The sequence below is a fragment of the Coloeus monedula genome (genome assembly GCF_965178545.1).
Source record: "Coloeus monedula genome assembly, chromosome: 4".
NCBI classification, from domain to species: Eukaryota; Metazoa; Chordata; class Aves; order Passeriformes; family Corvidae; genus Coloeus; species Coloeus monedula.
In genome coordinates, this window is record NC_138784.1 from 33,419,787 (window position 1) to 33,442,546 (window position 22,760).

The 22,760-nt window shown below is 37.8% G+C and overlaps 1 protein-coding gene across 6 annotated transcripts in view; it reads left to right on the plus strand.

Moving 5' to 3' along the window:
* ATP2B1 (ATPase plasma membrane Ca2+ transporting 1) overlaps nt 1-16,072 on the plus strand; it is a 59,849-nt gene extending 43,777 nt beyond the window's left edge. For 3 of the 6 annotated variants that reach the window (XM_082279603.1, XM_082279607.1, XM_082279604.1), the window contains 11 exons: nt 1,356-1,593; nt 2,477-2,656; nt 2,743-2,830; nt 3,129-3,235; nt 5,127-5,318; nt 5,512-5,725; nt 5,858-6,069; nt 7,902-8,009; nt 9,849-10,031; nt 10,262-10,420; nt 14,615-16,072. In XM_082279603.1, the coding sequence (XP_082135729.1) occupies nt 1,356-1,593; nt 2,477-2,656; nt 2,743-2,830; nt 3,129-3,235; nt 5,127-5,318; nt 5,512-5,725; nt 5,858-6,069; nt 7,902-8,009; nt 9,849-10,031; nt 10,262-10,420; nt 14,615-14,926 (1,993 nt within the window). In that variant the 3' untranslated portion in view covers nt 14,927-16,072. The remainder of the gene's footprint in view (nt 1-1,355; nt 1,594-2,476; nt 2,657-2,742; nt 2,831-3,128; nt 3,236-5,126; nt 5,319-5,511; nt 5,726-5,857; nt 6,070-7,901; nt 8,010-9,848; nt 10,032-10,261; nt 10,421-14,614) is intronic. The other 3 variants (XM_082279606.1, XM_082279608.1, XM_082279605.1) reach the window with 2 other exon arrangements.
* The last annotated feature ends 6,688 nt before the right edge of the window (nt 16,073-22,760 follow it).

Below are 22,760 nucleotides of genomic sequence, written 5' to 3' on the forward strand. Positions count from 1 at the left end.
ATAACATATATAACTACACTTGAATACTGAAACTTAAACATGAACATTTATAAGACATAAATGAGTCACTAAGAAGTGTAGAAGAAACTTTGCAAGTAGAGCAGTTTCTTTTTTTTTTTCCTTATCACTGTCAAATATTTGAAGTGTTTCAATGCAGTCTTTGCATAGAACTTACTTACATGTACTTAGTCATTTTAGAATGTTTGAATTTGTCACCAAGCTTTATGATTGCAGCTAACACTAGATATCCTTAATGATTGCTGACATTTGAACAGATAACCAGAATCAGAAAATTCACATGGACTTCAAACTTCAGTTATGACATAAATTTTGAATCTCTAAGGGACTGCTTCATTTCAATTTTCTGTATGAGGTGGAAGCTTTTAGGAAACTCCCTAAGTCCTTGCACTAAACACTTAACTGTAACAGTAGTCATCTTTGCAGATCTGCAAGGTGTGAACTTGATATTTAATAAAAGTCATGAATGCTTTTTTTTTTTTTCTGGTGCTGTATTAGTACTAATTTGTAAAACTAATGCATAATGGTGTTACTTTATGGCAAAACTTTGTCTAGGACACACAAACAAGACTAAATTTCTCGTTCAAAATCATCTGTAGTGTAATATTCAATATTGGTAAAGTATATATGCTGTCTGTGAAAGCAGTGGCATCTTTGGCGTGAAGAAACGTAACTAAGAGAGCCTGTATTGAAATGCTAGAGTGCATAGTGGTGCATCTAGTCTCTTATACAAACATTTTATTCAGTTTAAGTATCTGGTTTTAATTTAATATTTCACATTGTCTCACATACCAGATCCTCTCTGAATTCTCTGCACTTCGATTGCAGGGGGTAGGGGAAAGGCTGCAAACCTTTCTGTTCTGAAGGGCAGCAGTCCTTGAGGTTTGTTTATTGTGCTGCAAGTTTAGTGCTTGCAGCTGTTTAAGCAGCATGTGCATGTTCTGAAAGTATACTTAGTTCTGAGACTGTTGCTGTTAACAAGGTGGGATTATTTTGTCGAACTTGAAACTGGATTGCCTGACTCAACCAGTGCAGACACCAGTCTGTTTATGTACAATGGAGAAATGGATACTTCTGGGATGTTTGTATGTGAAATTCATTGGGCATTACTTTCATCCTAGGATGACTGGCTCAGCTAACTTTCTACAGAAAGTATGTTTTGCAACTGAAGAAATAAGGTATATGGAGAAGATTACCTTAGAGATGCCACTACTGGCTTTTTGTGTGTGTGTAGCAAAAACAAAGGTTATAGAAACTTATTGGAGTTCACTAATAAGCCAAAGAGTGGGTTGAACTTCTGGTTAAAATTGGATAACTCTTTAAACCTTTCTTTCCAGGTGCTTCAAAATACTGAGTGCTAATGGAGAACCAAAGGTATTTAGACCTAGGGACCGTGATGATATTGTGAAAACTGTAATTGAGCCAATGGCTTCTGAAGGTCTCAGAACCATCTGCCTGGCATTCAGAGACTTCCCAGCAGGGGAGCCTGAGCCGGAGTGGGACAACGAAAATGATATCGTTACTGGTCTGACATGCATTGCTGTTGTTGGGATTGAAGATCCTGTGAGACCTGAGGTAGGGTCACCAGCTAAGCTGCAGTGATTCTGTTACATGGGATTCGTGTTTTTCATCATGCAGAGTACAAGAAGCTGAACTGCTATTGTATGCCTTAAGCATAGTTAATAAATGAAAATCTAATTTCTTGAAGGGAAAGTTAATGGAGCTATAAAAGCTGATTAAAACTACTTAATGTCACTTATGCTGTGTTACTGAAGCTCTGTACAAAGTAATAACTTAAGGTGCTTACTATGCAGGGTCTCAGCAAATGAAACAACTTGTTATGTTTTTACCACTTGAAATATTAGGACTTTTAGCTTGGATAAGATTAGCCATTGTGCTTTTTACCAGCTTCTCATGGGGAATGATGGAGGGAGGTGAGCTTGTCACCTGAGAACTGAGGGCAAGGAGTTTGGCTTGTGGTTGAGGTGTAAGGCTTTTCAATAGTGAAAGCTTTAATGTCCCATGTACGAGGAAATCAGGGCTGATCTGCACAATTGTCACTTCACAGTAAAGGTCATGGGTGAAGCAGTGGAGTATGAGCTGTAGTTTATTTCACATAATCATAAATAAAATGCCAGTATTCAGTACAGTCTAATATGTTATGAGGATTTTTGTAGTATTTTTGAGTACTGCAGTATTTGAAAAATTGCAGAAGGGAGGGGAACTGACAAAACAGAGACACGAAACCTCTTGCCAGAATTGCCAGTTGTGTGGCTTTTATGAAAAGAATTGTGGTCTGTTACTTAATTTTTTTTTTAAATATTCCATAACGGCAGTTTTTATTTTAAAATAGCAGTTATCCTGTACTGAGCCATAAAGATTCCTTTCACTCACATGTCTAGATTTATTTAACTAATGTACAGTCTCTGAGCCTGTGGGGTTTTTTTCTTGCTTACAGGTACCTGATGCAATAAAAAAGTGTCAACGTGCAGGCATAACTGTACGTATGGTCACTGGTGATAACATTAATACTGCTCGTGCTATTGCATTAAAATGTGGTATTCTGAATCCTGGTGAAGACTTCCTGTGCTTAGAGGGCAAAGACTTTAACAGGAGAATACGCAATGAAAAAGGAGAGGTAAGCGTACTGACTGTGTCATCAAGTGGATCAACAGATATTCTGTCTCCTAGCTGTGTGAAATACAACCAATGTTCTTTCTGCAGATAGAGCAAGAGCGAATAGATAAAATTTGGCCAAAGCTTCGTGTTCTTGCAAGATCTTCACCCACTGACAAACACACTCTAGTAAAAGGTAGGTAAAAATTCTCTGAGCTTCTAAGTAAAGCTAGATTTTTTTTTTTTTTCTCGTGCTTCTAGGAAAAAAAATTAGGGCTGAACCATGAGAAATGTCTATGAAGTTGTTTCCAACAGATTTTTTTCTTCCTGCTTGAGAAATGGAGCCAATGAGACCTTTTTTTGGTGACTGTTGTTTTTGTTTGTTTGTTTTTGTTTTATGACTGACAAAGACAAAAACTGGGTTTCTCTTTCAGGTTAAGTCTTTGCTGTGTTTCAATTTACAACTGTAACACTTCTATGGCATTTTATTTTAGGTATAATTGACAGCACTGTCTTTGACCAGAGGCAAGTTGTAGCAGTAACTGGTGATGGTACTAACGATGGTCCAGCTTTGAAGAAGGCAGATGTTGGATTTGCTATGGTATGATTTTTTTTTTCAGTCTTCAATATTTTATCAATAACTTATCAAATCACTTAAGATTAAAGAACCTTATTTCATGAGGCTTATATACAACTGTGTTAATTAAGTCAAGATTCCGACCTAATAATGTTTTTATTTGATGGAAAATAAATATGAATGGTGAATGTCCTTGTGGCATTCACCATTGAATAAAACTTTGAAAAATGCAGATTGCCTATTACTTGCAAATTAAAAATCTTTTACTCAAAACCTTGTTGCAAAGTATTGGAACAGAATACTGAAGATTTCTGAAACATTTTCAACATAAAACAAAGTCACTTTAGGCAGTAAATAGCATACTATGTGTTGACTTTGAGCAAAGCTTATATGCAGTATGGAATGAGCTTAATCACCTGTTTCCCCTTAAAGGATACATAGGTACAGGGGGACCATAGTGAAAGGGACTGCCAGTTGATGTTTAAAATGGCTTTCGAGGCCATATCTAGTACATCTGAAGTACAACTGAAGCAACAGAATTTTATGACAGTGTAGGATCTGCACTTGTCTGGATGATTCGTTAGATTACATGGCTTTCTCAGCTACCCTTTCCCATGGCTGCCAAACCATGTCCTGGTTTTAAAGTGCTAATACTGGATGGCCTCATGCCTTAAGTATGTGGGTTTCAGCTTTCTTTCAAGACACACGGTTAGGACAGAGTCCTCAAGCTTCTTTTTGCCACAGGATTCCTCCTCAGCCTTAAATGTAATAGGTACACTTTGGTCTTGGCAGGTAACCGTAGCCTTAAAGCATTTGAAGGGAAAGAAAAAATGAAGACCACACTCTTCCTATGCCACATGCAGAAAAAGAAACACTGAGTCAGATTCTACTCCTGAGAGAAAAAATGGGAAAGAGATTTCACATCATTCTCAAGGAGCTTTCTTCAAAAACATAATTTAAAAATTTGACAGCTGCATATGAAATGTTTTCTAGACTATAGCAATCTTGTCTTAGCAAGTATTCTGTGCTCTGGTATGGTATAGCTGCTGTAGTTGCCACTGTCAGGGGCATATTTGTTTATCTGTTTTAAATGTTTCCTGCAGTTGCTGTGTTCATCCGTGTAAGGAACTATCTTCTCCAACTGCTTATCTAAATAGCACTTAAAATATACCACCCAGTATATGATATCTAAAGGTACCTTTTAAGGTGTACAAATAGCTATGCAGGTGACTCATTTCCTTGACAAAATAATATATCAAGAATAAGAATTATTAAATTTGCTACTGATTTAGTGGGTTTGGAATGCCAAAAGAAAAAGAAAATCTTTGAAGTAGCTGTCTTCAAGCGACATTACACAGAACACAACACTTTGGATACTGTAGGAGACTAGAGGTGCTTAAAATTTAAGAATGTCTTGTTGCATTGCAATGCCTATGCAATGACATTGCATATTCTACTGTTCAGTGCCAATGCCCTTCTGCAAAAGGTTTTCGGTAATGTTTATCTTTCTACTGTGTTGCAAGCACAAGTGTTGCCTGCTGCTGGAATCCATACAACAAATGGATTAGGGCAGAGCCTGAACTGTTGCACTGCACCATCTGGTGGCCTTCAGCTTGAACAGGGTTCAGTAACATTTCTTCGGGAGAACTTAATATGTCTTTACTGTCAACTCTCAAATTCATATTATGGTCTTTATTTTAAAGACAACTTAATTTTGTTTGCTAGTTTACATTTTCCCATGCTTGAGCAGAACTTGCAAGTAGAACTTGTTTCAGTAGGCTTTTAGATGCTTACATTAAAGGAGTCCTTCAGACGTGGTGCATCCAAGTGAATGCTGATTAAGGACATGACAGCTTTTGTCATAAGAAGTCAGTGCATCCTGTTATATTTCGTAATGTTTTTCCTTTTCTACCAGGGTATTGCTGGAACAGACGTAGCTAAAGAAGCTTCTGATATTATCCTTACAGACGACAACTTCACCAGTATTGTTAAAGCAGTTATGTGGGGACGAAACGTCTATGACAGTATCTCCAAATTTCTTCAGTTCCAACTTACTGTCAATGTGGTAGCAGTAATTGTTGCTTTCACAGGAGCTTGCATAACACAAGTACGTGCCAGTGGGGGATGGGTTCAGCTAATAAAGTTTAAAAAAGTCATGATTGATTTGAGTTCAAACTTCCAGTTCAATTGTATCAAAGAACATAATGCTCTTCAGAACATGCCAATATTGTATAATAAATGCCTTTAATAGCTGTAACCTGTGCACTTCTATTGGAGAGTTTATGTATCTATCTTTATAGGATTCGCCACTTAAAGCCGTGCAGATGCTGTGGGTAAATCTTATAATGGACACATTAGCTTCTCTTGCCCTGGCAACAGAACCACCCACTGAAGCTCTTCTGCTGCGGAAGCCTTATGGTAGAAACAAACCTTTGATTTCTCGTACAATGATGAAGAACATTTTGGGTCATGCATTCTACCAACTTGTAGTGGTCTTCACGCTCCTGTTTGCTGGTAAGAACACTGAGGCTTTACAGAGTTATTCTGAATGCTGTAGAGAGATGAGATCTTAAAATTATTTTTTTGTTGTAGTGTGTGTGTGTAAAGAAACTAATTAAGCTGTTCGCAAATGCCTTTTATATACAGGTGAGAAAATTTTTGATATCGATAGTGGAAGAAATGCGCCTCTGCACGCTCCTCCTTCAGAACATTATACTATAGTATTTAATACATTCGTGATGATGCAGCTTTTTAATGAAATTAACGCCCGAAAAATTCATGGTGAAAGAAATGTTTTTGAAGGAATCTTTAACAATGCTATCTTCTGTTCTATTGTGCTGGGGACGTTTGTTGTGCAGGTAAGCAGATTCTTGGAGAGGTGGGGGAGCTGCATTTAGTACACTGATGTACTTGCTTACCTGGGAAATGCCAATCAGCTAGCACCAGAGATCTAATTTCTGCAATGTGGAAAACCTTCAGGGTCAAGCACACAATAAGTTAGTCGTAAGTGCAGTTTGATGGGGTTTTCGGGTAAGAACTCTTTAAAATTGGTAATGCTTGAATGTAGTATCTGTAGTTACCTTTTGAATTTTCTAGTTCTTCAATTTTATCTTAGTCTTCTAGTCTCTTGGCAAAATATGAAGACGTTATATGTGACAGCTGTTCATTCATCCCTTGCCCCTAAATCTTCCTCATAATATTTGCCTGTGTATCTGAATGAGAGTCCATTTAAACAATTAAAAAAAAGGTAAAATTTCTTTTATTTTTTTAATGAGGTTAGGACATGAATAAGCTTTAGAAATTTAAGTATCAGTTTTTACCTTACTGGCACAGGAATCAGTGATACCTACTGTTAAATATTGTAGAGGTGCTGTTTTAGGTGAAAAAAACCTGATGCCCAGGGACATTCTGTTGGGGCACGTAGGGGAATTCATAAAAGCTAGTTAGTTAACTCAGTATATGCTAACAAAGCAAATGAAATTATCTTCCGTTGATGGGTTCACATGCTGGTGTTTAGAAACACCAAGTTAAAACTGAATCTACAGAAAATCATTTACAAGAATTGTTTTCACTCTCTAAATAGCCTTTGCTTTAATTAATCAGAAGAAATAACAAACAAATCAGTATAGCCATTTTCATTTTGGATTAAGTTATTTGGGACATATAACCTAAACATTAAGCTATTCCTTAGACTTGATAATTCATGAAGCTGATGGAAATCATTTCAGTTCAGACATTGGAAATGTATGCACTGCTGTTCCACATTAAGCCAGGGCACTTTCTCAGGTTTAGATTTTTATAGATGACACTTCTTCAGAAAGCTACTCTTGTTTTTGGGGTTACATATGCAGCAGATTGACCATTGTTTTGCAACACTGTGTTCCCTTTATAAATTTGGCAGACTGAATGCATTCCCAACTCCTGATTTGTCATTTCAGTGTTTTATTCTGAGTTAATAACAGGAGATACTCTCTGCCTTTTCAGCTGGCAGGTGTCCTACTTAATGGTCAATACTGTCTCCTTTTCATGCCTGCCCTGCTACTTTGAATTGTTGATTCTCCAGGGCAGACTTTCATGCATATAATTCCCATGCAGAGAGACACCTTGCTCATTAGGGCCCATACAGCTTGTTGTAACAGCTAAGTCAGTAGGACCTCATTTAATTTAGCTTTTGAGATCTCTGCCCCCTTCCCCCAAGGTTTACTACACTTGGTGATTTAAAGTCTGATATTTAACACTGATGTGATACATAGTAATATCCTGTAGAATTACTTCTGAGATATTTCGTGTCTTATGGATCTGTGAATTCTATTAATACAAGTTTGTGAATCGACTTAGTTCCACGATGGGTGTTCATAGCAAAAGTAATCACTGTACATTTGTAGCACCGAATACGTGCTGTAATTGCAAAATCAAGGGGAAAACACTGCAAGCAAAATTAAAGAGTCAACAGGTTTTCATGAGTGTGACATTTGAAGAATAAATGGGTAGTTCTTGAAATACTGAAAAGCGTAAGATTATGGCTTAGGTTTGGAAACTTGCTCAAACTGCTGAGGCAGTGAAAGAGTATGCTTAATAAGATGAGAAATCCTGTGTCCTCTTGCAGAGCTGTCTGTCATGATCTTAAAGCATTAGGGAAATTTCTAGTAACAGGTCACTGATGCATGTTTAATTATGTTGTTCTTCACAGATAGTTATTGTGCAGTTTGGTGGAAAGCCTTTCAGTTGCTCAGAACTCTCAATTGAACAGTGGCTGTGGTCCATTTTCCTGGGCATGGGCACACTACTTTGGGGCCAGGTAAACTAACATTTTTCAAAATGCCAAATGTCTACCTGCAATAGTATACTTTAAATGGAAAATGCAAATACACTATCTTTAGCATTCAGATCTTTCAACTGGACTATATGAATATATGTAGCCTAACAGTAAATATTAATTAAAATTGACTCATTCAACAGCTAGAAAGTCCTTAGTTGAATATTCTTTTCTCGGAGTTGGTAAATTATTTACATTTCATAACTAGATGCTGTGTCTGGTTTGTTCAGCAATTTTTAACTAGAACCAGCTGTAGTTACCTTTTAAACATGAAATTATGTCTTCAGCCAGATAGGAGTACCAGAAAACATTGGAAGAATACACGATGCAATGAACATGCTAATGTTAAAATATATTTAACTTGGCGCTTAATGGTTTTCTTGAAAAATCAGAATTGTTAAACTTGCCAGTATTTTCTTGATTTAAGAGCCTCCTGGAGTAGCAAGAAATTCAGCAAAACTCCAACCAACTTTCTCTTTAATCTTCATTTGCATAATTGTGATATAATTGAAAAGTCCTCCCACCTATTAAGCCATTACATTTGGACTTTTATTTCCTTCCCCCTCCCCCCCCAGAGTGTCATTACTATTGCATGCACAACAGTGCTTGTAAGCAGCGAGCTTATTTACGTGAAACTTTAGAGCTACAGAGTTTTCTATTATTTAATGACATAGTTGTCTAAACTTTTCATACCACATGAAGAGTTTTCCATTACAGTTTCTTTCCTTCCACTAAGTAAAAGACACTTCATGTTTCACCATCAAATTGGTAGGATGAATTTTAGTTGTAAATAGCTACACAGGCATATATTCTAAAAGTGACTAAGCTTTTTAACAAGGTTCTCTGGAAAATTAATTATTTAAAAAAATCAAATAGAGTCACTCTGAGGTTTAAAAGCAGCCTAGAAGAGAATCGAGATGGCTTGAAATACCTTTGACCCAAAGTGTCTTGCAAGGGCAAAGCTTCCCTGCTGCAGTTCATGCTGCTCTAGCATCTCATTAAAGTTGAAGAGCTTCAATTTTCTGAGAATAATAGAAACTGAAGGGTGAGCTGGGAGCATTCATAGTAGCAGTTACAGCATAAAGGGCTGTTTATCTTGCTTTTGGAGCAGTCTTTTTTCCTCTGCAGCTGCAGAAATGGTCGTCTAGGTTTGTGATGATCAAGCAAAGCAGTCTTGGAATTGATCTGGATCTCCTAGATATAATGTATTAAAAGATGACCCCCCCCTTAACCACATGTAGCTATTGTTTAATTTAATATACATAAACTGCTAGACATCAAGTAGCAAAGTAACAGCTTGAGATGCATACAATTTTGGAAACATCACTCACCTTGCAAATAGATTGATTATCTTGCAGGTCAAAAATGAATGAATGTCTCTTCTGTATTTCTGAATTAATTGTGGTTACTTTAGGTGATGGAGGCCCCATGTGAGGTGACACATCATGATCATCAAACTGATGAAACTCTAAAAGCTCTAGATACAAGTATAATCTACAGGATTGATGGCTTTTGTAGCTTCAGTACTTCTCCTTCCTGGCATTTTCAAGTAATGTTAATGTGGAATTCTTTGTCCCTGGCAAGGTTGTTTTGTAGTCCAAGTTTAATTTCACACCTTGGTTGAGGTAGTAAGTATATTCACAGCTATTCAGCTGGAGTGATTGTTTTACATTGATACACTCATCCTGTCTATGTAATTAGTTTTTTCAACTTTGCTAATTGTATGCAGGATATCATGTTAAGCCTTAAGACTGGTATTACTCTTTTTTTTTATTGCCAAAAAAAGAATAATCCTGATTTATATATTTCATTCACTGTTAGTTGATTTCAACAATTCCAACCAGCCGTCTGAAATTCCTTAAAGAAGCTGGTCATGGAACACAAAAGGAAGAGATTCCTGAAGAGGAACTAGCAGAAGATGTAGAGGAGATTGATCATGCTGAGAGAGAATTGCGTCGTGGTCAGATCTTGTGGTTTAGGGGCCTAAACAGGATACAAACTCAGGTATGGCCTTCAAAAAGGTAGGATGCAGTGGGTGTTATGAGGGAAATCTCTCCATTTCTGACTAAGGTGGCCATTCTAACTGGTGTGACTGAGACTGTCAAAAGGGGGTATGGATGGATGTGTAATCCCTCAGGGTCTTCTGTTTTCTTCAGCTTTAAATGCGACTCTTGCCTGTGTATCTGCTCTGTTTTTAAAAAGTGCCTTTTTTCTTTACTTTTTGTGTGTTATAGATGGGATGGTCCTTTCTCTTGTTCTCTCTCTCTCTTGCTGAGCAAGCTGTCACAATCTCTGATTCCTTGCAGATGGATGTAGTGAATGCTTTCCAGAGTGGAAGTACCATTCAGGGGGCTCTAAGGCGGCAACCCTCCATCGCCAGCCAGCACCATGATGTAACAAATATTTCTACCCCTACACATGTAGTGTTTTCCTCTACTACTGCTTCTACTACTGTGGGGTGTGAGTGTGTGTTCCTAAAGTGCATGAAATTAACATTTCCTAATTCACGTACCTAACGTTTCTCATTTTCTCCTTAGTACTTAAAATCATCGTTCAGGCTTTTATAGAGCTCTTCCACAAAGTGGAGTCCTCAAGACTTTTTTTTCTTAGAGGGCTGAGAACAGGTGGAACAGTTTCAACAAAAGACTTAAATGCGAAAGCTGTGAGCCTGCACATCCTGTGCCTTCATCCATTTGTGTACAGAGGGACTATTAAGATAAAATGGGAAAACTGTTGTAAATTTTCGAGTATATGCCTCTTAGGGTGACTTGCATTGAATAAGTGAATTAACTGCATAATCATGGACCCAGGTCAACAAAAATAGATCTCTTGCACTTCAGCACAAACAATACTTAAGTAAGCAAGCTGATTTGAAAGCAAATGATATGTTGAAAATATGAATGTAGGTAGAACACTGAGCACTAAATGCATTTTCTTTGTAGCCTGTAAGGAACTTTTAAGAATCTCTGCTTTCCTTGGACCCTATTTACTGAATAACGACTTTTTCAACATCAGGATTCGGGTGGTGAAACAAGGCTTCTAAAATGCATACAAGTCAGAAGAAATATGAATTAGCTAATATGAAAAGGAAAAAAGTTTTAAGCAATAAATGGTGAAACTTTCATTCGAATCTGAAGGGTTCTTTTTCCTCTCTAGGTTCTTCTGGGAGCAGTTCATAAGCCGTCAGTGAAAGAGAAGTTTGCCTCACCTCAATTCTACCCTCTCTATATTGTGCTCTAAGTGGCATTTCAGTTTCAGCCTTCCTCTCTGTAGAGGCTAGAGATTTATTTACTCTTGGATGTAGGCCTAAACTATGGAACCAGAAGATGCATAGTAGTTGTAGTTGAATACTGATAGCCAATATCTTTGTTCAGAGTTTTCCATCTTAATATATGTTTAACTTTCTTCTCTAACTTCCTAGGGAGTTCCTAGGTTTTTAAAAATAACTCTGAGAGGGCTGCTGCTCCCCCTTCCCCTCCCTGCTTAAACTTTCAGATTACCAGATGGATGAAGACCCTTAATTTCAGGAGCTGTCTTAAGTGAAATGGTCTCTTCAGATTTTATTTTTTTAATTTATTTTTTATTTTTGGGCTTGGTCAGAATTCATGTGTGAGCTTGCATAAGTATTTACCTCTGTATTTGTTCCATTGGTGAGACAGCTATTTCCCTACCTTGCAGTAGTACTGAGAAGCTCAGCTCACAAATTTGCATACCTCAAGAACACAAAATGAAAAATAGATTTAACACTTAAGGATGCACAGGATTGCATCTCCTAGTTAAAATGCTAATTAGTAACCTGTATCCCTAACTACTCTCCAGAACATTAATTAGACATTCAGAATTCTCTAGAGAGCAATGTCATTCCATGCTGCTATTTGAGCAGAATCTACCGGGCACTGCAGCATCTCATTGCATCAAATGACCAATGCAGATACAGAGCTACCATAGCAGAGAACTAGTTTTTTTATCCTCACTATTACAGCCTTCTGCTGCACCCTCCAGAAGAACAACTTTTGAGAACTAATATGGATTAATGGGAAGCAGATGTGTTATTGTCTCTTTTTTGGAGCTGTTTGTTGGAAAATACTTCCTATGAAGTAAAGTTGCAACTCTTAAGCAGCCATCTGTTTAGGAGGATTTGGAGTGCCAACTGCATTCCTTGCTATTCTGGTATTAATATGAGGAAGGCCTGATGACAGTATGAATTACGCTTAACAAATTGTCTTGTTTGCACCTCAGTTACATGATTTATTTATAGTTATCCCTCTAGTTTAATTATCTTGACTGGTTGAAAATAGAGCTTTCAAAACACTAGATTTTCCCATTTAAAGCGCTGAAAGTTTGATTTCTGCCTTTGTGGTTGGACTCTGAGGGTCCTGGTCTTGCTGGAGTGTCTAGTCCACTTGTGTAGTATGCATTCTGCATGGGAACCAAGCCTTTATTGTGGGTATGCTTATAGTCCATGATAATTACAGCTGTCCTCTTAAGCCAGAATTGTTTTTCATTGCTGCTGATGTTCTAAATTCTCATCTGTAGGCAATGAAAAACCAGTCCCATGAGACATTCATATTTCATTTTGCCACATAAATGGCACAGTGGGATGCAACATGCCAAATAAAGTCACTGCGAACTTTCAGTCTGGCATTGTCACTGCTGATTTTCTTGGTAAGTGCCAAGACAGTTTAGGCAGCTGGCTGGACTTATTTAAACCTCATAGAACGCGCCAATGCCTTGACAGCATGCTCAGTTTTTTCATGTGATGAACAGTAAAGCACTAGGTGCTGTTGTAATCTTTTCTCCAGCACATTCACTCTGTTTCTTGTCCTCCCCTTACTGGTAGTTACATCCTTCCCCTTGAGTGCGTGCCCCATCCCTGTGTCCCCTTATGCCCTGTGCCCTCTTCGCTTGCCTCCACGGTTAATTGGGCTCAGCATGTACCTGTAGTATGAAAATGGGGACATTATAGCTTTGGAGTAAAATTCTTTGTGCAAGTAGTCTGAGGGAACAGAAGTGGGAAAACAGTGCTACTTCTAGAGGTCAAAGAACACAGTCAGGACATAAGACTTTATCATGTGTGGTGGTTCTATTTAACCAATTTGATTTAACACATTGCTTTTGGGAAGCCCTTCTCTGTTTACAATTAACTTCCCTGGTGTATCTTAGCTGTTTTGAAGTCTCTGCTTTTGATCTGCTGACCTTCCAGCTTCATTCCTTTACCTGGAAGTCACTTTATTTTTTCTGTCAAGGAACTCTGGGAGCACAAGTCATGATGTATTTCTCAGCTTGAAACAAGTAATCTTGGATGCACTAAAAAAAGCTTTAAATTTGACTAGCTGTTTGTAACAGCAAGTTCTTGTTTACTACAGAATTGCTCTGCTGCTCACTATTTAACACTATTTCACACTGCTTTGTTGGAGACATGCTCAGGGTAGGGATGTTGAGAATTGAGCAGGGAGTCAACAGTAGGGGGAAACTATCTCTGGAAAAGTGTTGGACAAATGGGTCAATGACTTCTGCCTCGCCTTACTTGTTTTATCAGTTCAAGGATGAATCCTGAATTTCTCTAGTTGGTCAGGGAAACATGGGGTATGGGAGAGGGGGGGTGTGGGCAGCTGGTTTCATCATTCAAATAATAGTTTGGAAGGCTTAAATTCAAGTCAGCCTGGACAAGCACAATTTGCAAAACAAAGCTGTATTTTTTTTCGATCTAATTTAACTATGAAAGGTTTATTTATGAATTCTCTTAGCTTAGCTTTCTTATTCAAAAAATATTTAACAACAAAAAGACACAAAACAGTCCTCAGCCTGGGAATTTTGTCCATGAATTCAATGTGAATTGAAGACTCGCGCAAAGGCTGATCATCCTGCTTTTCTCATACTTGGCGCTACTTAAGTACTCTCTTCAAAGTTACAACCTGTCCTGGCTACTAAACTGTACAATACAGTATTCAATTTCCTAGTTCTGGTCTTAAGTTTCCAAAGCACATTCACTAAGGAGCTTTCTCTAGCATGGTAAATGGCTATATACTCGAATATTTACAGCTGTTACAGCGGTATCCTTTTTTTGCATGACTTTGTAAATGTTCGTTCATTGTGACATTGGCTTACAACTTGCTTGGCTTTTTCATAGTCAGTTGACATCCTAATTCCTAGCATGAGAATTAGTGACCCTTTTATCCCCTAACTTATTTTCAGCCTCTCCCCTCCTTCCCTCCCTCCAATCTCACACAAATATTCAATAAAAATCACTCATTGACATATATTTAATTTGTGAATAAGTAAATATTTGTTGGCCTTACTTCTGAAGAATGCTTAGCCCATGTTACATAATTAAACAATTCTAGTGCCATGTCTGAATTTTTAGGGCCCTTCAGCTTTTTGCAGTACTTTCACAATTTTTATTCCTACTGTGTACTGGCAGTGCTCTACTGAAATGCTCTTCATTTTTTACAGTTTATTGCAAGTTCCACTGCATCATACAAATTTGATTCACTCATGTCTAGCTGTTTGTGGATTCAAACTCATAAGAACCATGCCATTATCAGTAAATCTGCAGCATTTTAACAACACTTTTTCTTTGTTTACAGATCCGAGTGGTGAATGCATTTCGTAGCTCCTTGTACGAGGGGCTAGAGAAACCTGAGACGCGAAGTTCAATTCACAATTTTATGACGCATCCTGAGTTTAGAATAGAAGACTCCGAGCCTCATATTCCCCTTATTGATGATACTGATGCTGAAGATGATGCTCCAACAAAACGCAACTCTAGTCCCCCTCCCTCTCCCAATAGAAATAACAATGCGGTTGACAGTGGAATTCACCTTACAACAGACAAGAACAAGTCTGCTACCTCTTCATCCCCAGGGAGCCCACTACATAGTTTGGAAACATCACTCTGATTGTAAGCTGAATGTTAACACACTAGCTGCATTGTAAAGAAATCGAAACTGGGTCTCTTCACACATTATGATGGACAAGATGATATTCTTGTCTTGGACTTCAACAGAAGAAACACTTGTACGAATGTAGATTTATTTTTTTAAAAAAAGCTTTCTGCCAGACTGGAGGGTGCTTTTCTGGGGGTGGGAGTAATAATGAACTCTGACAGATAAACAGTAACTCAGCATAAGTGACCTGTGGATCATCTCTTGTACTAAGAATGGTCCTGAACAGTGTGTTAGCAGAGCTTTAGTTTATCATGATCCTTTTCTGAGGGGAAAGCTGGGATGGGCAAGGAGGCCCTGGATCATTGAATTGATACTTTAATTTCTGCTGTTGGCTGTTAATAATTTGGATTATTTATGTTTATAAATGATACAGATCTGTTTACAAGGTTTGTAGATACTTTTTTGTTCCTGTTCATAGATGGGAAGCTTCCTTATAAATGATGCAGAGAAGAAAAAAACAAAAACAAAAAAACCAAAAAAACTAGTCCTTCAAATACTGCTGTATTTTCAGGAAAAGGGTGTTTCTATTGAAACTGTACTAAATTTTGCCTGCAATTTACCTTGTTAAATATTGTAGATAAATTGCTACTACTAATAGCCAAATAGATAACACTAATGCTTTGTAAAAACATGAGCAGTGGTGTTCTAATGAAGTTATGGCCTCTGTCCTAATTAGTTTCTTAAATACATTTACTACTTAATGGTTTTGAAACAACTGTTTAATTTTTAAAAATTTTGAGAAACTTAATGAATAACTTTTGTTCAGAACTTAGTAGGATTGTTTAATGCAGGACATCGATACGTGATGGAACTTGCTTGAAATATTTCTGTTATCTCGGGCAAAATGGATTAAATCAAAATACATCAGAATCTTAGTCCTTTGTTTTTGTCTAATCATGTTAGTTTAGTGCTGTCTTGGTGAACTGTGAGTGGAACTGTGATTTTTTTTCTAATCTATAGAATCCTTCATGCAGCATGAGGGCTGTTGGCATTTTGAAAGGTTGTTAGTGGGTAGCATATGTGTTTTCCTTTTTGTTTTTGAAACTTGTTTGTAAACATGAATAAATCTGCCCTTTTGTTAAAATAAAATTGCAGCAATGGTTTCTTACAGATTTTTTTTTTCTCAGCTGCCTCACTGGAAATACAGAAAGTACTCTTGTGTTACTGGTTACCTTTAAACTGCAATTTCAAGATGGTAACAGCCCCACTCCAAATAGCTCTTTGCATAAATGGAATGATGGTGGCTGCCTCCAGAATGAATGTAAGTTAAGGTTCTCAAAAGCCTTCACTGAGCCAAAAGGATACTCCTGGGGAATTAATAGGTCTGCCTGTAATTCTGAGACTTACTGTGAGTACTGTGTAATAAATGTCTCCCTGATTGCTTAAGTGAGGGAGACTGAGAACTGACATAAAGCACAGGTGAAATGCACCAGAACTGACCGACTAGAGATGGACTGAAGAAGTTATGATCTGCCTCTGCTGTATTGCTCAAACAGTGAAGGACAATGAAACAGTACTTGGTCTGGTACTTCCTCATGTTTTCTAGGTACAATACTACTTAAAAGAGCAAGAGAAGACATGAGTTGTAAGATTTTCTTTTTCCAGCTCTGTACTCTTTAAAATAGCAAGTGAATCTTTTTGTCAAGTAATCCGGAATTATGGACATTTTTAAAGTGGTCCCTTCAAAGGACTGCAAGGATTAAGTTGGTAATGAGGAAGGAGATGATACTAGAGCAAACTGCAGAAATGAGCAGGTTGGGAAGCTCAAGCACATCTTTCTTTTGTGGTGGGATACATGCATGCTTGGGGTTGTCCTTCAGTGGATATTGTTCAACCTGTAGCACTGTATCCCACTGTCAACCACTCCAGAATTCCATCTTTTCTATTGTACTTCAGTAAATACACTGAATTCTAGGCAAGGGGGTCGAGGGTGGGGGGTTGCACTTGACACTTTGTATAGTAATTTCTCCCACATGTTTCTAGCACTTTTCTTACATCATAGTTCTTATCTAGAGCGCTTGGTAGGGGGGTCAATTTTTATGTAAGCTATTTTCTCTTTACTACAAAAGTCAGATGAGCATTGGCTTAAAATAAGGGGAGTTTTCTTTACCTGTAAAGTACACTGCCATGTGAAAAAGTATCTTCATTTAACTTCATTAATAAGTAATAATTTGACTTCATTTCAGAACAGACTTTAATTTTCCCCTCTTCTCTAGGTGTGATCATGACTGCATGTTATCTTTTTTGGAATAAAATCTACACTTAAGCCTTTTGTGGGGGGTTGGGAGGGTGAATGTAGGCTTTGTACATCGGTGGTCCCTCTTGATTCTGTTAACATCAGTGTGCTGTTCTTACAGGAAACTTCCTTACAGAAAAAAGGAAAAGTTGTTTAAGAGGGGGGTATGCTTTCTTTGTGATCTCAAGAAATCATAACGTTGCCTAGATAATGAAATGGTTTTCACTAAGCTCATGAGGCCTTCATTGCCTTGCTGGTTGTAAGGTTTACTTGTCTTTCTTCTTGTAACTGAAATAAATAAAAGTGCTGTTCATCTCAGTCTGTATGGGGACTGAAATTCTTGTATGTCAGTACAGTACTGATTTAAACCTGAAATGCATGCCAGTTCTATGAAATAGCTCTTACTACAATTTTACTCTCATTAGCTTTCAAGAGGTCATGGTATATAGTGTACGTGGTGGAGCAAGAGTGACTTTGAACAGAAACTCATTTCTAGATTGACTACTATTTGGACTGGCTTAAAATGTGGTTTCCTGGGTGGGATGTCTACTGTAGTTGTGTATATGTTAGGGCACCTCATCTTGGCCCTGAAGGAGGGGTGAAAATGGTAATACAAGAGGACTCATTTTTTTTCTTCTGTATTGGCCTTAACAGGAAGAGGAAAATGCTGCATCATGGAGTAATCTGGAGAGAATAATGGAAACAAATGCCTTAATGCTAAATCAGTGGGTAAATGCAGGGATCTGTAGCAAGTACAATCAGCCAAAAAATATGAAATAACATACTTGGAGGCTTTCTTAGAATAACAGCAAATTTTTCAATGTGTTTTGAAGTAAGCAAGCAAATGTAATATTCATGGAAGGATAACTTGTGTATGGCTGAGTATTGGAAAGTGATTCCAAAGGTTTGATAAGTTCGATTTTTACTGCTAGTGGTTCTAGCCTCTGTAGAGCTTTAAAACAATCCAGATCATAAATTTATAAATTATAAATCATTAATTAAAGTAGAATATCTTAATGTCTGTACTACTTTTCTGATGCAAATACTTGGTTTTAAAGCGCTCCTGTTTTTTTCCACCTGCACCGTCTCCCCCAGCAGTGCATCTCTTCTGATGTTACAGATTTCAAGCCCTCACTGAAGTACCTTAATTTTGTTGGATGAGCCTGGCCAGCATGGAGGGTCCAGCTCCAACGTATCTCCAGAGTGATTAGGCCTGCTTATTCAGGGCCATATCATGAGAAATTCTGGGCCAGAATAAAGAGCCTTAGAGCTGTTTCTGCCATCTTCTCCCCAGAACTGTATACAGAAATACCTAACCACCTTCCTCAAGAGTTTGCAGCATCCATCAAGGAGGTGTGACTTAGTGTCTAAAACAGAAGCCTTCTACAAGTACTACTTGTCCATTTTGCTCCAAGATGAGGGTTTGCTTAGAAAATGATGGGATGGGCTTAGACAACTGAAAAAAGACAGCATTTAGAAGGTAGTCACTGGATAGGGACTCTTTACTTCTGTTATGGGCACCTAATGTAGAGTTTTCTACAAAATCTATACAATTATTAGTTTGAAAAGGGTTCCTTGACTTGCCCCAAATGGAAGACAGTGGGACTTAAAGCTTGGAAAAAAACCTAACAGGAGTATTTCTGGGAATTCCGGAATAGCTTTTGATGGAAGTGTACATTCTGGAGCACTGGAACATCATCTCACATTCTGGTGTAATGACAAGCGTCAATCCAAACCCAAAGCAGCAGCTGCTCACTAGAATGGAAGTCTGCATTCTGGATCCCTTTAAGCCCTTGCACAGGTAGTAGCATCTAACTATTCTGAACATCTTCATCTGCTTTCCTAGGCTGCCTCTCTTGCAGGGCATGAAGCTGAAGTATGCTGCAAGACTGTAAGTATGATCATACAGTAAACTTTTCTATGGCTTCCTCCTTAGCAAAGGCACGGTCTTGGATTCACTCTATGGCAACTGCTCAGGCACCAAGTGAATACTGGCTTTTCCTGTTTTAAAGCTTTCAGTCTCTTGTAGAGAATCAGGGTGTACAGTTCAAATGCTTTGTGTGAAAAGCCTCCCAAAGCTTTTGATTTAAGCTACAATGAAAACCACAAAGCCACTCTACAAATAAACCCTAGGAGATATGTTTGTTATCTTTGACAATTCCAGTTTTACAAATATAGGATTTAACTTGACATTCTCGGTTTTCCACAAGTTATTTGCTCTGATGGCTCTTGGGTACAAAGCCTGTTCAGCTATGACCTAAGGTAGTGGCAAGATCTCCTGAAGGTAAGCCTGTATTTGGCAGATGTTTGTGGGGAAATACTTAGCTTATTTTGAATATGGTGCTGGCAGCTAGTGCATAGTGGTTTGTGCTATGTATTTTAGGACAGAATCTGCAAAATGAACAATTTACAAAATTCAGATCCTTGTCATAGGATCTGTCAAAGGATACACGAGTCAGGCACAGAATGCATGAAATAGGAAATTCTCTGAACCCATACTTTGGTAGAAATGGGGATTTGGTTTTGGACAACACTGCTTTAGAGATGGGAAGATCTGTCTTTAATCACTTGCCATGTATTGGTCATTAATATTCTGATCAGTGCAACAGTTTAATTCATTGAGGACCATCATCTAAAAAGCCCTTGAATAAACAAGTGTTTTTAAATAAAAAGAAAATTCTGGAAAAGGTACCTTTGGTCATATTTTAATTTCCGCAAAAGATGAGTCATTCTTAGCTTCTTTCCTTTTGCCAAATCAACTAGGCTCTGTTCTAATAAATCTAGCAGTATATAGACATGATTTACAACTTGGTATCTTCTTCCTGTCTTCCCCCTTCCAGTCTGCCAAGGAGGATTTTAGGGAATCAGTGAAGCACAGATGGGATAAGACGTGCAGTTGTGGATTTATCTCCTTTATCATACTTCTATCTTGCCTTTTGATCTTCTCTTCTGCTTTCTTCTTCAAGATCTCACTCACTATCAGTAAATTTTGGGAGTGCTTTTTATATGGTAGCATCTTTCAGTGCTGTAGCCCAGAGCAACTCATAGGAGAGCTCTTTCAACAAGATGTATGGAAAGAACTAGCTTTGGGAAAAGGAAGAATTAAAGAGAGAAGGACAGCTTTTTTCCCAATTAGAAAAACAACAGTATGAGTTTCGTTGCAAAATTTTTAAGCCCAAAAGAATTTGAAGCCCAAATAACACCAGAATGGCTTGGCTGGTTACTTAACACATAAAGAGTCTAGAAAGCCCTTCATGTCTTAGCAGAACATAGCTAAGTTGATGCCATTTTAAGAAATCAGTTTTCTGATTTTCCCAGCCGGGCACAAGTGACAGCACATGAAACACTGCCTGAACACAAGGAAACACACAAAGTTTATGGAGCCTTCATCCTTGGAGACACTTGGAACTTAGCTAGACACAGCCCTGAGCAACGTGCTGTAGGCAATGCTGCTTTTAGCAGGGGTTTGGACTAGATAACCTGCAGAAGCCCCTGTCAACCTCAGTAATTCTCTGATTCTGAAATTCTTGAGCAGGAGGTGTACTTCTATAGGGTTTCTCCTTATCCTCATGGATATTATTTCTATACATAGATGGAATTCAACAAAGAAACCAGTCACTGGAATGATCAAATCTGAGGCAAAACAAGAAAGCCACCGACTATTTTCCTTCTCTTATCTTAAACTGGCCTGACCAAAAGGCTTGCTGATATTTGCCTGCTGTAATGCTTACTGTGATAGCAGAGCTTGAATCACTTCTGCTCTAGTAAACCTTTTTGAACAATGACTGGCTATCTGTAGTTCATAGAAAAGCCCACAGATTTTAACATGATCTCCAAAAGCTGCAGACCTGTGGAAATCAGCTGCTTGTCAAGAAGGGAGTTTCTCATTCTGTTATTTGATTCTTTCAGCTGTATTAAAAAAAAAAAATTGTAGCTGTTTCTAAGAAAAATGAAACTCTGGTTTATTTGAAGATTTGTGTTGTTTAATTGCCCTGCTCTCTACTTAGGACTCTCTTAAAAAAACCCGTTTTTTTCCTGGTTTTAAGTGTTTAAGATCAGCTTCCAAAAAAAAAAGAAGGTTCTCTTGCAGGCATATAAAGTTAATGAATTCAATATTATTCTAATGGATCATAAGAACAAAGAGCACTGAAACGTATGTTTTCAGTCATGGAAGACTATAATTTACATGGGATTGAGAAGCTGACTTTTCTTCTTATTTTAGTTCATGGACTGGTGGTGTTACAGGCTTCTATTTAATTGAGCAAAGTATTGGTGAAATTAAATGAAATGCCATATCAGTTCTTATGTTGCATACAAATGCTCCCTTCTTCTGCCTTGAGTTGCAGAAATACTTTGCTACACTTAAAGAACTTAGTGTAATATCAGGGGTGGATTCTCTTTTTATTGGTTCTCACATAATTCCCTATAAAAGTTTAAATGCTAATGTAGGAAGACTGACATTACAAAACTGCCATTTTGATCTTAAAAATGTTGCAGTGGGAAAAAGTTTCAAAGAGTCCACATATAGGCTGCATAGTAAAACTACTGGCTGGCTGATCAAATGTTATAGTAATGAGATGATTCAAACTGAAATTTGACATTCTAACTGTTGAAAAAATAGCTGAGTTTCAGCAAAATGGAAACATGGTCTTTCTTTTTGTTAGAAATAACACGTTGCTTTTGAAACTAAAACACATTTCACACAAGTATGTTTAGAGGATATGGGGGAGTGCCTACAACACTAAGTTCCAATATGCTGTGTAATGGCTCTACCTTAAAGGTGCAGAAATTTTCTGAATTTTCATCTGTAGAGTCAATATATTGAAGCATGTTTCATTTCAGAAGTATTAATGATTCAATAAAAGATAACTCTACAGCAGGAGGTTAAAAGTATTGTGAACTGCTGCTTTTTAAAGAGCTTGGGCTAGCAGGGGTGCCCAGCCAATTCTGTAGGTATGTCAGTATTTGAATACATTTATTATAGCTTTAAATCTCACTGACTTCAATCTTTTTCACAAGGGCCATAAACAGTCCAAGTCCAAATATCAACTAAATGATCAAGTGTCAGCTTGCTACCAATCAACACAATCAGCATTTTATATGTTTGACTTGAAGAAGTGCTACAGGTTTTTTGATCACTGGATGAGGAGTGTGAGCTGATAAAATACCACTTGAGAACACTATTTCACATTGGTTTTCTTCATTACTGTCCCCAAAGGCAATCAGCACAACCAATAGACCCCTCAGTGTCTGTTTTCCAAAGTCACTGCTTCATCTCTGACAACCATTGTCAGAGACTTAAATGCTGGGACACACTCATGTGTGCTGTCATAAACCCAATTTGAAACATTGCACTTGGAATCAATCCAAGTCCAACAGTTAAGCCATAGATAGCTGTTTCCAAACTGACTACATTTGGGATGTTGCCAAATACAACAGAAGTGCTCCTGTGGCTTTCTTGCCTTGTTTTAGTCCTGTAGGGCTTGATGATTGTGCTGTAACTCAGAAATCAGGCCTTAGAGGAAACTTCATGGAAAAATTTATTTAAGT